At 53.3% G+C, this 15,334-nt stretch overlaps 1 protein-coding gene across 5 annotated transcripts in view; it reads left to right on the forward strand.

The window, feature by feature from the left end:
* Positions 1-13,370, forward strand: part of STK32C (serine/threonine kinase 32C) — a 118,424-nt gene extending 105,054 nt beyond the window's left edge. For all 5 annotated transcript variants that reach the window (XM_058435884.1, XM_032174776.2, XM_032174767.2 and 2 more), the window contains exons 11-12: positions 11,811-11,878; positions 12,694-13,370. In XM_058435884.1, coding sequence (XP_058291867.1) covers positions 11,811-11,878; positions 12,694-12,835 — 210 coding nt within the window. In that variant the 3' untranslated portion in view covers positions 12,836-13,370. The remainder of the gene's footprint in view (positions 1-11,810; positions 11,879-12,693) is intronic.
* Positions 13,371-15,334: the final 1,964 nt, after the last annotated feature.

The raw sequence follows: 15,334 nt of genomic DNA on the forward strand, positions 1-15,334 counted from the left end.
GGTCTCACCACAGTGTGAGCTAATACTGTCTGAGGTTGTGGTCTTATCAGGGATTTGATGGGTGCTGTGGCTGAAATGTTTCCCCTAAAACTCATGTTGGAATTTGCTTCCTATTGTGGTGGTGGTGGTAGAGATGGGACTTTGGGGGGCTGATGGGGCCATGTAGGTTCTTCCAGCATGGGTGGGGTTAATGCTGTTGTAGAAGGGTGACTTCAGCCCTCTTTTGAGTCTTTGATCCTCTGCCATGTGAGGACGTGGTGTTCCCAATGTGGACGTTCGTGGTTCGTGTTCCATGGCCATGTGAGGACGTGGTGTTCCCAATGTGGACATATGTGGTTTGGTTCGTGTTCTGTGGCCATGTGAGGACGTGGTGTTCCCAATGTGGACGTACGTGGTTTGTGTTCCGTGTGAACATGATAGTCACAATAGAGCATCAACAGGCTCCCTTTTAATCAGCAGATTTAAAAAGAAATGTGTTGTCTTATGTTTTGGAGGCCTGAGTCCAAAGTTAAGATGTCAGCAAAGCCGTGCCCCCTCTGAAGGCTCTCTGGGGAGGAAAACCAGTCCTTGCCCCTCTATCCTCCGGTAGAGGCTGCCTTGGCCTAGATGCATCCCCCCAGCCCCTGCTTTCGCTGCCGCGTGGGGTCTGCCTGTGTGTGCGTCTCCATCTCCTCCCCTCTTCTCATAAGGACACCAGGCATTGGATTTAGGGCCCACCCTGATCCAGTATGGCCCCATCTTATCTTGATGATATCTGCAAAGACCTCACTTCCAAATGAGGTCACATTCACAGGTACCCAGGATTAGAACTTGAGTGTGTCATTTTTGGGGACACAGTTTGGCCCATACCACCAGGATGTGGCTGATATTCACCAAGGAGTAGCTACGGTTGTGTGTTGATGTCGGAGTGACAGTGATGACCCTGGGTCCCTCGGTGGTCCCCTTGCCCCTGTGTCTGCCTGAGCCTGTGGTGGTTGTTCTGGGAAACTCATGCCTCAGCCCCCGTGCAGCCTCCTCAGACCTGGTGGGCCCTGTGTTGCTCCTGGGCAGAAGACGGGTGTCAGTCCCCTCCTCCCCCTGATGTGGGGGGCAGGGGTGGGGTCATGCCCTGGGTGCCCTGATTTTGGGGGGAACACAGCCCCCCAGTGGGTCAGGCTTCCATCCTCACCCCTCCTCCAGGACTGCTGCCGGCAGCCCCGGGTGTCCTCAGGCAGAATTGCTGGTGGAGAGCTGCTGTCTGCCAGGTGGCCACTGTGAGGCGCTGCCGAGAGCCACAGGATGGTTGGAAGGTTCTCGGGGTTGGGGGGTTCTTTGGCATTCCCCCCATCGGATATTTAAGTTTCCCCTACCAGAGCGTGTCCAGAGCCAGGGCTCTGGGGTGTAGAAACAGGCCCAGGATGAGGTAGGAGCCCTCATGGGAGACTCAAGGACGGACAGTGTGCAGAGCCCAGCTGGCCATGCTGAGCTCCCAGGAGGCTCTGGCTGGGAACAGGTGAGGCCAGGCACCTGTGAGCAGCGGAGCTCGGCTTTGTCTTGGGTTGGTTGTGGGGAGATGTTTTGGCTTGAGGGTGGGAGGTGTTCTGAAAGGAAACCATCACTCCAAAAAAAAGTCCCACTGTTAACCTTGAGGCTGAGAGGTTTTTGGAAACAGCTTTATTTTGATATAATTCACATTCCATACAATATACAGTGCACCCATGTAAAGCATATAATTCCATGGTTTTTAATATAGTCACAGGGCTGTGCATCCTCCACCACAATCTGATTTTAGAACCTTTTCATGTAATGTAAGAGAAAGACCCCACCTATTAGCAGTCACGCCCCATTCCCCTCTTCTCCCCTCCCCTGGCAGCCATGAAGCTACTTTCCGTCTCTGTAGGGTTGCCTGTTGTGGGCGTTTCATGGAAGTGGAGTTACACACTATGTGGTCTTTGCAGCTGGCTTCTTTCACTTTGCAGGATGCTTTTGAGGCCCGTCCACATTGTAGCCTGTCAGTGCTTCATTCCTGTTGATGGCTGAGTAATATTCCACACATATCACCTTCCCTTTATCCAGTCATCAGTTGATGAGTATTTGTTCTTTCCACTTGTTAACATTTTTCATTATTATTAATAATGCTGCTGTGAACGTTCACGTACAAGTCTTTGTGTGGATATGTACTTTTATTTTTGGGGGTCACATACCTAGGCATGAACCCGCTGGGTCGTATGTGACTCTGTGCTTCATGTTTGGGGGAAACGCCTACCCTTTTCTACAGCAGGTGTGCCATTTTATGCCCCTACCAGCAGTGTGTGAGGGTTCTAATTTCTCCACATACTTACCAAGTCCTGTTATTGTCTGGTTTATTTTTTAAAAAATCATAGGTATCTTAGTGTGCAGTGATTGTGTGGTTATGGTTTGCATTTCTCTGATGATATTGAACATCTTGTGAGGTGTTTTATCAGGCATTGTGTCTAGAGAAATGTCTATCCAAATGTTTTAAAATTTTTATTGTCTTTTTTTTAGTCTACTCTGACAATATATTTTAATTGGCATATTTTATTTTACTTTATTTTTTTTTTAGAGACAGGGTCTTGCTTTATTACCAAAACTGGAGTGCAGTGGTGCAATGATGGCTCACTTCAGCCTTGACTTCCTGGGCTCAAGTGATCCTCCCTGCCCCAGCCGCCAGAATAGCCTGAACTGTGGGTGTGCACCACCACACCTGGCTCATTTGAAAAAAATTTTGTTGTAGAGACAGGGTCTCACTGTGTTGTCCAGGTTGGTCTCAAACTCTTGGAGTCCTCCCACCTCAGCCTCCCAAAATGCTGGGATTACAGATGTGAGCCACTGTGCCTGACCTAATTGGTGTATTTTAGACCATTCACATTTAAAGTGACCAGGGAGGCTGAGGCAAGAGGACTGCTTGAGTCCAGGAGTTTGAGACCAGCCTGGGCAACAAGGTGAGACCCATCTGTATTAGCCTATTTTCACACTGCTAATAAAGGCATACCTGAAACTGGGTAATTTATACAGGAAAAAGGTTTAATGGATTTGCAGTTCCACATGGCTGGGGAGGCCTCACAGTCATGGAAGGCAAGGAGGAGCAAGTCACATCTTACATGGATGGCAGCAGGCAAAGAGAGAGCTTGTGCAGGGATACTTCTGTTTTTAAAACCATCAGATCTCATGAGACTCATTCACTATCATGACAACAGCACAGGAAAGACCCGCCCCCATAATTCAATCACCTCCCACCAGGTTCCTCCCACAACACGTGGGAATTGTGGGAGTCACAATTCAAGCTGAGATTGGGATGGGGACACAGCCAAACCATATCATTCTGCCCCAGCCCCTCCCAAATCACATGTCCTCACATTTCAGAACCAATCATGCCTTCCCAACAGTCCCCCATAGTCTTATTTCAGCATTAACTCAAAAGTCCACAGTCCAGTGTCTCATCTGAGATAAGGTAAGTCCCTTATGCCTATGAGTCTGTAAAATCAAAAGCAAGTGACTTCCTAGATACAATAGGGGTACAGGCATTGGGTAAATACCACCATTCCAAATGGGAGAAATTGGCCAAAACAAAGGGGCTACAGGCCCCATGCAAGTCTGAAATCCAACAGGGCTGTCATATCTTAAAGCTTCAAAATGAACATCTTTGACTCCATCTCTCACATCCAGGTCATGCTGATGCAAGAGTTGGGTTCCCATTCGTCTTAGGCAGCTCTGCCCTTGTGGCTCTGCAGGGTACAGCCTTCCTCCTGGCTGCTTTCGTGGGCTGGCATTGAGTGTCTGTGGCTTTTCCAGGTGCACAGTGCAAGCTGTTGGTGGATATACCATTCTGGGGTCTAGAGGATGGTGGCCCTCTTCTCAGAGCTCCACTAGGCAGTGCCCCAGTGGGGACTTTGTGTAGGGGCACTGACCCCACATTTCTCTTCTGCATTGCCCTAGCAGAGGTTCTCCATGAGGGCCCCACCCCTGCAACAAACTTCTGCCTGGACATCCAGGTGTTTCCATACATCCTCTGAAATGTAGGCAGAGGCTCCCAAACCTCAATTCTTGACTTCTGTGCACCCGCGGGCTCAACACCACATGGAAGCTGCCACAGCTTGGGGCTTGTACCGTCTGAAGCCATGGCCTGAGCTGTACCTTGGCCCCTTTCAGTCATGGCTGGAGTGGCTGGGATGCAGGACAGCAAGTCCCTAGACTGCACACAGCAGAGGGACCCTAGATCCAGCCCATGAAACCATTTTTTCCTCCTAGGCCTCTGAGTTTGTGATGGTAGGGGCTGCTGCAAAGGTCTGTGGCATGCCCTGGAGACATTTTCCCCATTGTCTTGGTGATTAACATTCAGTTCATTGTTACTTATGCAAATTTCTCCTCAGAAAATGGGATTTTCTTTTTTTTCCTTTTTTTTTTTTTTTTTTTTTTGAGACAGGCTTGCTCTGTCACCCAGGCTGGAGTGCAGTGGTGCAATGGTGGCTCATTGCCACTGCAACCTCTGCTTCCTGAGTTCAAGTGATTCTCCTGTCTCAGCCTCCCAAGTAGCTGGGATTACAGGCATGCACCACCACACCCAGCTAATTTTTGTATTTTTAGTAAAGACAGGGTTTTGCCATGTTGGCCAGGCTGGTCTTGAACTCCTGACCTCAGGTGATCTGCCTGCCTTAACCTCCCAAAGTGCTAGGATTACAGGCATGAGCCACCGTGCCCAGCCAGGAGTTTCTTTTCTATTGCATTGTCAGGTTGCAAATTTTTTGAACTTTTATGCTGTTTTCCTTTTTAAAACAGAGTGCCTTTAACAGCACCCAAGTCACCTCTTGAACGCTTTGCTGCTTAGAAATTTCTTCTGCCACATACCGTAAATCATCTCTCTCAAATTCAGAGTTCCACAAATCTCTAGGGCAGGGGCAAAATGCCACCAGTCTCTTTGCTTAAAGCATAACCAGCCACCTTTGTTCCAGTTCCCAACAAGTTCCTCATCTCCACCTGAGACCAACTCAGCCTGGACTTCATTGTCCATATCGTTATCAGCATTTTGGTCAAAGCCATTCAACAAGTCTCTAGGAAGTTCCAAACTCTCCCACATTTTCCTGTCTTCTGAGCCCTCCAGACGGTTCCAGCCTCTGCCTATTACCCAGTTCTAAAAAGTTGCTTCCACATTTTCGGGTATCATTTCAGCAGCACCCGACTTTATGGGTACCAATTTACTGTATTAGTCTGTTTTCACACTGCTAATAAAGACATATCTGAGACTGGGTAATTTATACAGGAAAAAGGTTTAATGGACTTACAGTTCCACATGGCTGGGGAGGCCTCACAATCATGGCAGAAGGCAAGGAGGAGCAAGTCACATCTTACATGGATGGCAGACAGAGTTTGTGCAGGGAAACTTTTGTTTTTAAAACCATCAGCTCTCATGAGACTCATTCACTATCATGACAACAGCACAGGAAAGACCTGCCCCCATAATTCAATCACCTCCCACTGGGTTCCTCCCATGACACATGGGAATTGTGGGAGTCACAATGAAGCTGAGATTTGGGTGGGGACACAGCCAAACCTTATCACCAGCTCTATAAAAGACTTAAAAAAATTAGCCAGGCATAACAGTGCATGCCTGTAGTTCCAGCGACTTGAGAGGCTGAGGTGAGAGGATTGCTTGAGTCCAGGAGTTTGAGACCAGGCTGGGCAACATGATGAGACCCTGTCTCTACAAAAAAAAAAAAACCATCTGGGTGTGGTAGGATACACCTGTGATACCAGCTATACAGGAGGCTGAGGCAGTAGGATCGCTTGAGCGCAGGAGTTCAAGGCTGCAGTGAGCTATGATCATGCCCCTGCACTGCAGCCTGGGCAACAGAGAGACGCTGTCTTGTAAATAAATAAGTAGTCATTTATATAGTTCAATATGATATCTACCTTATTTGTAACTGTAGTCTATTTATTATTCTTCCTTTTTCCCCATTTTTCTGCCTTTTCTGGTTTTAACTAAGCATTTTATATTATTCTAGTTTATCTCCTCTCCTAGCCTATTAATTATACTTCTTTTTGAAATATTTTTAGTGGTTGGCCTGGACATTGCAGTATACCTTCACCATACAGTCTACCTTCACCTGACACTCTGCCCCCTCATGTGCAGTGGGGTTGTGACGGCACCTCTCATGCATTCCTCCTGTTCCTGATGACATTGCTGTCATTCATTTCATTTATCTGTATGCTATAATTGCTCATTACGTTGTTATTACTGTTATTTTAAACAGTTATCTTTTGGATCAATTAAGAAAAATTAAAAATTTCATTTTACCTTTATTCATTCCTCCTCTAACATGCTTCCTTTCTTTATGTAGACCCAAGTTGCTGACCTAAATCATTTTCCTTTCCCCTGAAGAACTTTAACATGTCTTATAGGACAGGTCTAACAGAGATGAATTCCTTCCCTTTTTGTTTGTCCAAAAATGTCTTTATTTTTCTTTCACCTTTAAAGAATAATTTCACTGGATATAGAATTCTAGCTTGGTAGGATTTTTACCTTCAACACTTTAAATATTTCACTCCACTCTCTTCTTGCTTATGTGATTTCTAACAGGCAATCTGCTCTAATTCTTTTTCCATAAGTAGGATTCCTCCCCACCCCCAGCTCCTTTCAAGATTTTCTCTGTCTTTGGTTTTTTGCAGTTTGAATAATGATATGCCTAGGTACAGATTTTTTTTAATATTCATTCTGATTGGTGTTCTCTGAGCTTCTTGGATCTGTGGTTTGGTGTCTGTCATTAATTTCAGAAAATTCCCAGTCATTATTATTTCAAATATTCTGTTCTCTTTCTCTTCTCCTGCTGGAAATCCAATTATGCATATGTGGTGCCGTTTGAAATTGTCCCCACAGCTCTTGGATATTCTGTTCATTTTTTTCCACTGTTTTTTTTTTTCTCTTTGCATTTCAGTTTGAGCAGTTTCTGTTGACATTTCTTCAAGCCCATAGATCCTTCCTCATCTGGATCCAGTCTACTGAGGAACCATCAAAGGCATCCTCATTTCTGTTACAGTGTTTTCTATTTCCAGCATTTCCTTTTGATCCCTCCTTGGAGTTTCCATCTCTCTACTTACATTGCCTGTCTGTTACCCATCTGTTCTTGCATGCTTTTCCCTTAGAGCCCTTACCATATTAATCACAGTTATTTCAAATTTCCTGTTTGATAATTCCAACATGGGTGCCATATCTGGATCCGTTCTAATGCGTGCATTGTCTCTTCACACTCCATTTTTTTTCTTAAGACCTTGTAGTCTGCCTTGTAATGTTTGTTGAAAGCTGGACATGATCATGTATCTGGTAATAAGAGCTGAAGTAGATGGGCCTTTAGTATGAGGTTTATGTAATCTGGCCAGGTTTGGGGCAGGGTTTAATGTCTGCTGTAGCTGTGGGTACCAGAGGCTTCACATTTGTTTTCATTTCCTGGGTTGCCCTTGGGCTTCCCTAAATCCTCCTCCTCAGAGAGAGTCTGCGTCTCGTGGCCCTCTCTGCTGGAATCCCTGTCACACTGCGGAGGCCCTGTGGGTGTGTTGGGAAGATGGCGGGGAGGGAACTGTTGCAGTCTGTGACCAAATCTCAGTCTTGGGGGCCTGTGCCCCTTCACAGTTGTTGATGTGCTTTTCCCCTCCCCTTAGGTGAGACAGGCTAAAGCGGGTACAGGCTGAAAAACAGTCTTCCCCCAAGTGAGATAAGCCTTTCCTTTGGAGAGTAAATTCCACTTGCTGTGGAGAATGCTCCAGGTATATTTCACAGTGGTGACTGTCCCCATCCCATGCCAGAGCCGGGAAGGGATCATCCTTGGCTTCATTAAGACCTGGCAGGGTTCCTGGAGGGGAAACCCACAAAAGTTTGGGGGCCCCATAAGACTGCAGCCACAGGAGTTCTGCACATGGCCCTGGCCTTTCCCCAGAGCTGCCCGGGAGGTGTTCCTGCAGCTCCTGCACCATCAGTTCTGCTCCAGGCCAGTGGGTCTCAGCTGTGACCCTGCTCACCTGTCTCTCCAGACTTGGGGGTCGCCACAGTGCTTTGACCTCAGCTCTCTGATGGGCCCAGGAAAAGTCATTGATTTTCATTAGTTCAGCATTTTTCCTGTTGCAGGGATGGGAATGAGGCCTTCCGTGTTGTTCACGGCAGAGCGGAAGCCAGAAGTCCTTGCTCATCTTTGTGTTTCTTCATAAGAGTCATGTCTTTTATTTCCTGGACGCAGGTGTCTGGTCAGACAGGTGATTGGCAGGTATTTCCTCCTGTTCCGTGAGCTATCTTTTCTCTTTCTTGAGGGCATCATTTGCAGCAGGAAAGTCTTGGACCTTGACGTCCAATGTGGCCGTTTCCTCCTCGGCTGCTGTGCTTTGTCTAAGGATCCATCACCTCAGCTGAGGCCACAGGGATTTACTCCCACACTTTCTTCTAAGTATTGTATAGTTTCGGCTCTTGCGTTTAGCTGCATGATTCATTTTGAGTTACTTTTTATGAACAGTGTCAAGTGAGGGTCCAGCTTCATTCTCTCATCGGTGGATATCTGACTGTCCCAGCACCATTTGCTGAAAAGACGATTCTTTCCCCATTGAATTGCTTTTGACATCACTCCTTGTTTTTTGACTTGCCATTTTATTCCATTGGTCCAGATGTCCGCCCTGCGCCGGGACCACACCATCCTGATAACTGTAGCTTTGTAGCAAGCTTTCAAATCAGGATCTGTGAATCCCCCAATTTTGTTCTTTTTGGACATTATTTGACTATTCTGGGTCCCTTGCATTTCCACTGAATGCTGAGGGGTTTGGCAGTTGCACCTGACCTGCCAAGCAGGTTTGTGACGGTGTTAGGGACTGAAGCCTGGTCCATTTCCGAGGCCCCTCGTCGCTGTGGGTGACATCTGGGGTCCGATGCTGTGTCTCAGCATGTGTGGAGGCACCATGGGTGCCCTGAGACGGGGATTCCTGGTCAAGTTACTCAGAAAGTGCATCCAGGAGAGACCCCCGCCCCCTGCTCTCCTCGGGATGGGAGATGCCAGCAGAGCTTGGCTTTCAAGCAGAAATCTGGAAACCCTGTGGGGAGCGGCTTCAGACTTCAGGGGACCTGGAGCGTCACCTGTGACTCAACAGGTCCCTGCCCTGAGGGAGCTGGGCTCTCAAACGCCCACACCAGTCATGGGCACAGGGCTCCTCTGTGGCCTCCTGGCTGTGTGTGTGCTGGCAAAGGGCTCCAGCCACCCAAGGAGGAGGCACAGGCAGGGGCTGTCAGAGGAAGAGCAGGGCAGATCCAGGCCAGGCACAGACCCCGCCATGGCATCCTGCTGGGAGCGCTCCACACACCTTGGGAAGGGCGTCTCTGTGGAGAGGGGTCATGGTCGCACATCTCGGTGACACAGCCCGGCTCAGGCGCTGCTCAGAGCCACCTCTTCTAGATGTTTCTGGAGCAGCTCCTCAGGCTTCTGGTGGCCTCTCTGCCTAGGAAAATGTGGCTGTGGACATTGCAGGATGACCAACAGCCCCTGTCGCTGGGCTGCACACAGAGCCACAATGGGCACTCATGTTCTGCATCCCGGGCGCCCACCCCAGCCCCTCCCACCCGGTGTCGCTGTGAATCCCAGGACCCCAGTGGCTCGGTCACACCCTCATTCTGAGCAGTCTGAGCCTTAGGTCACCATCACCTTCTCAGGCCGGCCAGAGTTTGCAGACTTGTCTGCCTATATCAGGGTTAGACCAGAGTGCGCTGAGACACAGCAAATCACCCAGCCTGTCCTCTTCTTGATGACTAAGGACAGGTCCGCTGCCAGGATGGCGACTCCTTCAGGGCAGGCCACAGTGACAGGGCAAAGCCTGGAGGGAGAGGAGAGGGCTGCCCGCAGAGAGCGTGGGAGTCTGCCGGCTTCTCGAGTCCTCGGCAAGGTGCTGGCCACTCACACCGTGCACGTGTGGGGAACGCCCAGGACCAGGGTGACACCACCAGGAGGAGCGGGTGGGACAGTCCCCACGCAGGGCTGGGAAGAGAGAGTCCACATTCCCGCTGCCAGGGTGAAACCCTCACACCACCACAGATCCAGGAGAGACACGGAGGGCACTGCCTTGGGGTGGGGAACGTGAGCTGCTCCCCAAACCCAAGAAATGTATCGAGCCCTACGCCTCCTTCCTCGTGGGAAGAGGCGCAAGGTGAGACGGTTTGTCCTTTATCTTGGTGGGCGCATCCAGTGTGATGCATGTCACCAAATCCCTGCAAATGTTCATCGGAGAACAGCCTTCTGCATCTTCACAGGGTTGATCTCCCACACTCTGTTCTTGGGTTCACAGGGTGTCTAGAGTACTTGCCACTTGGCAATCAGCATTAATAGGATCCACAGGGCCAGGCGTAGTGGCTCACGCCTATAATCCCAGCTCTTTGGGAGGCCGAGGCGGGCGGAACACCTGAGGTCAGGAGTTCAAGACCGGCGTGGCCAACATGGTGAAACCCTGTCTCTACAAAAATTAGCTGGGTATGGTGGTGGGTGCCTGTAATCCCAGCTACTTGGGAGGCTGAGGCAGGAGAATCCCTTGAACCCGGGAGGCAGAGTCGGCAGTGTGCCAAGATCACGCCACTGCACTCTAGCCTGGGTGATAGAGCGAGACCAAAAATAGGATCCATGGATAGCAGGCAAGAGTGTCCAGGTGTTCGAGGCACAGACGACACTGTGACAGGGAAGACTCCCCTTAGCCCTGGCTGGGGCCGTGAAAGCATGCTGTTGTCCGTCTCGGGTGAACGCAGACTGTTGTCACGCGCCGCATAACGATGCTTCCGTCACTGGCCAGTCGCATGGTGGGGTGGTCCCGTAAGATGGTAACACTGGGTTTTGCTACCTTTTGTATGTCTAGATACGGGTGAGCGCTCTGGTGTGCATCCACTCACACGTCCCCTCCAGCCTTCAGAGCCCAGCTCCCACCCTCCCAGGGCCTTGCCTGTGACCTGGGTGACTTCGTATCCATCTGAGGTTCTGTGGTCCTCACAAGTGGGCATCCTCTGGCCTGAGCTGCAGGATATGGGGCCCCTTTCAACACCCTCAGCTGCAGGAGGTGGGGGCCCTTTGAGTGCCACCCGAGGCCTGCGACTCCCTGCACTTTTCATTGTGACTTGGCCCATCTGGGTCTGTCATTTGCTTACACGTTGGTAGTGACCGACGTCACCATCCAAGTCCACGGTCACCATCATGATGCTTTCCCCACACCCTGCCGGCGCTGAGCGGCCAGCACCCCCTCCACCCCACCCACGCCCTCCCCTGACCCCTGCATCTTGGGAAGTGGTCCTGCCTGCCCATCACACACCAGTAAGGGTGCGTCCTGCCAGGGGCAGCCTCAGTCCACAAGCTTGTCCTGAGGGCTTGCTTCTAAGACAGCCCTGGTTCCAGGATTCTCTGGGCAGGGCCCCAGAAGCAGGCCTGGGACGGGCACGTGTGTGCCGTGATGAGGGGCTGGGAGAACCCGGTGTGAGATGGGAAAGGCCTGGCAATGGAGTGGTTTCCAGCAAAGTCCCGCAGAGAACAGCTTCCGCTGGTCCTGCAGCCCCCACGGAGCAAGTCCAAGGCATCCACCCCAAGGCAAGGGAGCTGGGCCTTGGCATCCTCGGGGCTTGGATGAATCACCGCGGAGATGCGAGCTCCCGGGCAGTCTGGCTGCTGGAGGGCTGGGGCACTTCAATAGCCCAGAAGCCATCATCCAAAGAAAGCCACAGGTGGAGGCCTGATGGGGATGCCACTCACTCACTCGAGGGGACGTGGGTGGAACCTGGACAGCGTCCCCCACACTCACGTGTGCCTTTCCGTCCACAGGAGAACGACTATCTTCAAGACTGCCTTGATGCAATCCAGCAAGACTTCGTCATTTTTAACAGAGAAAAGTGAGTGTATTGGGGGTGGGTGGGCATGGTGGCAGAGAGGAGGAAAATGGGGCTAAGGTTAAGGTTTTCTTGGCCACGTGAGCTGGCATCTGTGGGCTTGGGGTGTGTGGCCCCGCTCTCACACGAGCCCTGAGACCCTGCAGCTACGTGACCTCTGTGGGCCTGGGGTGCGTGGCCCCGCTCTCTTTGGGGACTCTGAGCAGCCGCTGTGGAGGGGAGCGGCGGGAGGCCCCTGCCAGGCTCTGGCATGTTTGTGCTCCACACGGGGCCCGTGGCTGGAATCTTCTGGGGAGAGACTCAGATGAGGGGTGGTGACTTCCTAGGAGGCCCCATCAGAGCCACGTCAACTCCCCCACCCAGGCACGCCCTCAGTCTCTCAGCAGACCTTTCCTGAATGTCAGGCCGTAGGGGACAGAAAGGACACAGATGACTGGCAGCGGGCAAGGCAGGCCAGAAATAGCAGCAGCTGCCACGGTGGGGCCCAAGGGAGGATGGATGCCCCCCTCTACCCTCACGGGGCAGAGGAGCCTCATTCCCAAGTCACTGACCTGTGGCACCTGCACAGTCAGGCCTTTCGGCTTCTGGCTGGAAACTCGCCGAGCCTCGCCGGCGTGCTCACGGACCCCCACCTGTCCCCAGGCTCCCTGCCGCACCCAGTGTGTCGGGAGCACGGCCTTTCCAGCAGACACCCAGCCTGTGGCCCACGCTTGGGCATCCACGCCATAGCCCATCCCGTGAGCCCGTGGGCAGGTCATGGGACCGTGAGGCCAGGGAGGTGGGGGTGTAACGCCCTCCGTGTGTTCCTGCCACCCCAGGCTGAAGAGGAGCCAGGACCTCCCGAGCGAACCTCTCCCCACCCCTGAGTCCAGGGATGCTGTGGAGCCTGTGGAGGACGAGGTGGAACGCTCTGCCCTGCCCATGTGTGGCCCCATCTGCCCCTCGGCCGGGAGCGGCTAGGCCGGGACGCCCGTGGTCCTCACCCCTCGAGCTGCTTTGGAGACCCGGCTGCCAGAGGGAGGGCCATGGGCCGAGGCCTGGCATTCACATTCCCACCCAGCAGCCTGGCTGGCGGTGCCCACAGTGCCCCGGACACATTTCACACCTCAGGCTCGTGGTGGTGCAGGGGACAAGAGGCTGTGGGTGCAGCGGACACCTGTGGAGGGCAGCAAGGAGAGCATTGCCTGTGGGACCCCGAGCCCCGCCTGGATGGATGAAGCGCTGCTGGGCACCCTCTTACCGCTCACGGGGGGCTGGGGCCATGGATGGGACAGGAGTCTTTGTCCTCGCTCAGCTCCGAGGCTGTGCATGGCCCTCCTCACAAGGTGACCCTTGCAGCGCAGGCTGCGGGTGCCCCAGGCTCGGCTCAGTTCTTGGAGGTCAAGGGTGTGGGTTGGGGGTAGTGGGTGGGGAGGTGAATGTTTTCTAGAGCTTCAAACTGCTCCAGCAATGTCTGTATAGTTTTCACCTCTGAGAATTACAATGTGAGAACCGCTCCGTGTTGTGTGTTCTGCCTGTGCCCTTTGTCTGCCCGGACGTCAGGCCCGTGCCTGCAGTTTCTGGTTGGCCTGGACTTGGGGCGGCCAGTGGGGCGGGCAGCTCCTCAGGGCAGAGCTCCAGGACCATGGCTTTGGGTGGGTGCCCGTCTCCGTGGCCCCGGAGCCATAAGGCTGTGGAAGGCAGAGGAGCCTGGGACAGCACCGTGCACGGTGGAGCCACCGCAGTGCCAGGCAGTGCTTGGCCCTCCATAAAGGGACACATCCCTCTTGCTGCGGCTGGATGGTTCTGTCGCTGGAACTGTAACTGGGTAAATGGCCTGTGTGCTTCTCTCTGGTCTCGCTGGAGGATGGGCTTAGCCCATCAGCCCAGTGCTCCAGACAGGCCTGTGCTGGTTTCCTCTGGGGAAATGGGTGTGGCGGGTCTATGCCCCCTCCCGGCACAGCAGCCATAGTGGACACGTGCTTAGAGCTGTGTCCATGAGCCCCGCTGCACCCCTGGCAAACAGGGCCCTCCCGTCCTTGGCTGGGCTGCGGGATGACAACAGCCAAAGAACATTTGGGGAAGAACCGGCCATGCCACGAGCAGAGTCAGAAGTCCGAGGGGATAGAACGCAGCTCCCCGTCCCCCACCCACCCGTCCTCTGAATCATGGCAGAAACTAGCCTTCCAGCCCTCAGCAGCTCACATGGGGGACACAGCACCCATGTCACCACCAGGAAGGGTGGCCCGGGCCCTGCGAGGGTCCAGAGGTGCCGTGTGTTCAGTGGAAGTCTGGCGATGTCAGAGACAGGCTCGGGGGAAGGACAGGTGGGGGTTTCAATAAGTAAGTGCGTTTGGGGAACATGGCAGGGTGGTGCACCTTGTCCTCCGAGACACTGGTGAGGTGTGGGTGCTGTCTGGTTCCCTTGATCACCCCCCCCACACACTGGGGCAGAGCGGGGCATGCTGGTGTGGGGGACATCAGCTCCCACGTCTGGGCCAGAGGGCACCCCGGGAAGGAAATGCTGAGGGCCCAGGGCCGCTGCCTGGGATCTGCACAGCTTTATAAGAAGCCCAGGGTCAGAGATGGGCCCGTCTGTGGTCCCCAGAGACCGTGGCAGGAAATTCTCCATCACCATCGGTGCACGGGCAGGGGCCAGAGAACCGGCGGCACAAGGGGTCCCTGGCTCTCTGCTCATCATCGGCCAGCAGTGAGTGCCCAGTGACTGCGACCAGGCCCTGCTCTTGGGATGAGGACAGCCGTCTGGGAACGTCCACGCACCCTTTATGAGACACAGCGCGCACCAGCATCACAGTTAGTTACACACACACCCTTTATGAGAGACAGCGCGTACCAGCACCGCAGCCACGCACCCTTTGAAACACAGCGCGCCCCAGCGCCGCGGTCATACACGCACCCTTTATGAGACACAGCATGCACCAGCACCGCAGCCACGCACCCTTTATGAGACACAGCGCGCCCCAGCACAACACACATGCACGTACCCTTTGAGACACAGCGCGCGCCAGCACCGCAGCCACGCACCCTGTGAGAGACAGCGCGTGCCAGCACCGCAGCCACGCACCCTTTATGAGGCACAGCGCGCGCCAGCACTGCAGTCACACACCGGGGGCTCGGGTCAGAGCCTCATAGCTGCCCGGCCTTGAGTGCTGGGCCTGCGTCTGTGAGCAGTGCCCACCCGGGTGGCGGTGGGGTGTGCTTCACTTCCACACACTCCCATGCATGCTGCCCGGCCTTCTGGGGTGGCTCGGGCTGTCCGATGAGAATGCAGCGGGGGCCCTCGGCCCCCCTGGCTGTTGGCTGCCCTGCCGGCCCTCTTCCCTGAGAGGATGAGCTCCTCCCTGCCATTCAGGGGAGAAGAGCTGCGGCTGCAGGAGTCAAGACCAGCCCACAGCCAGCCAGGCCCTGCCTGAGTAGAGACGGCGTGGGGGAGAGGAGACAGGGCCTTCCACGCACAGG

This window comes from Hylobates moloch, unplaced genomic scaffold (genome assembly GCF_009828535.3).
Source record: "Hylobates moloch isolate HMO894 unplaced genomic scaffold, HMol_V3 SCAFFOLD_3, whole genome shotgun sequence".
NCBI classification, from domain to species: domain Eukaryota; kingdom Metazoa; phylum Chordata; class Mammalia; order Primates; family Hylobatidae; genus Hylobates; species Hylobates moloch.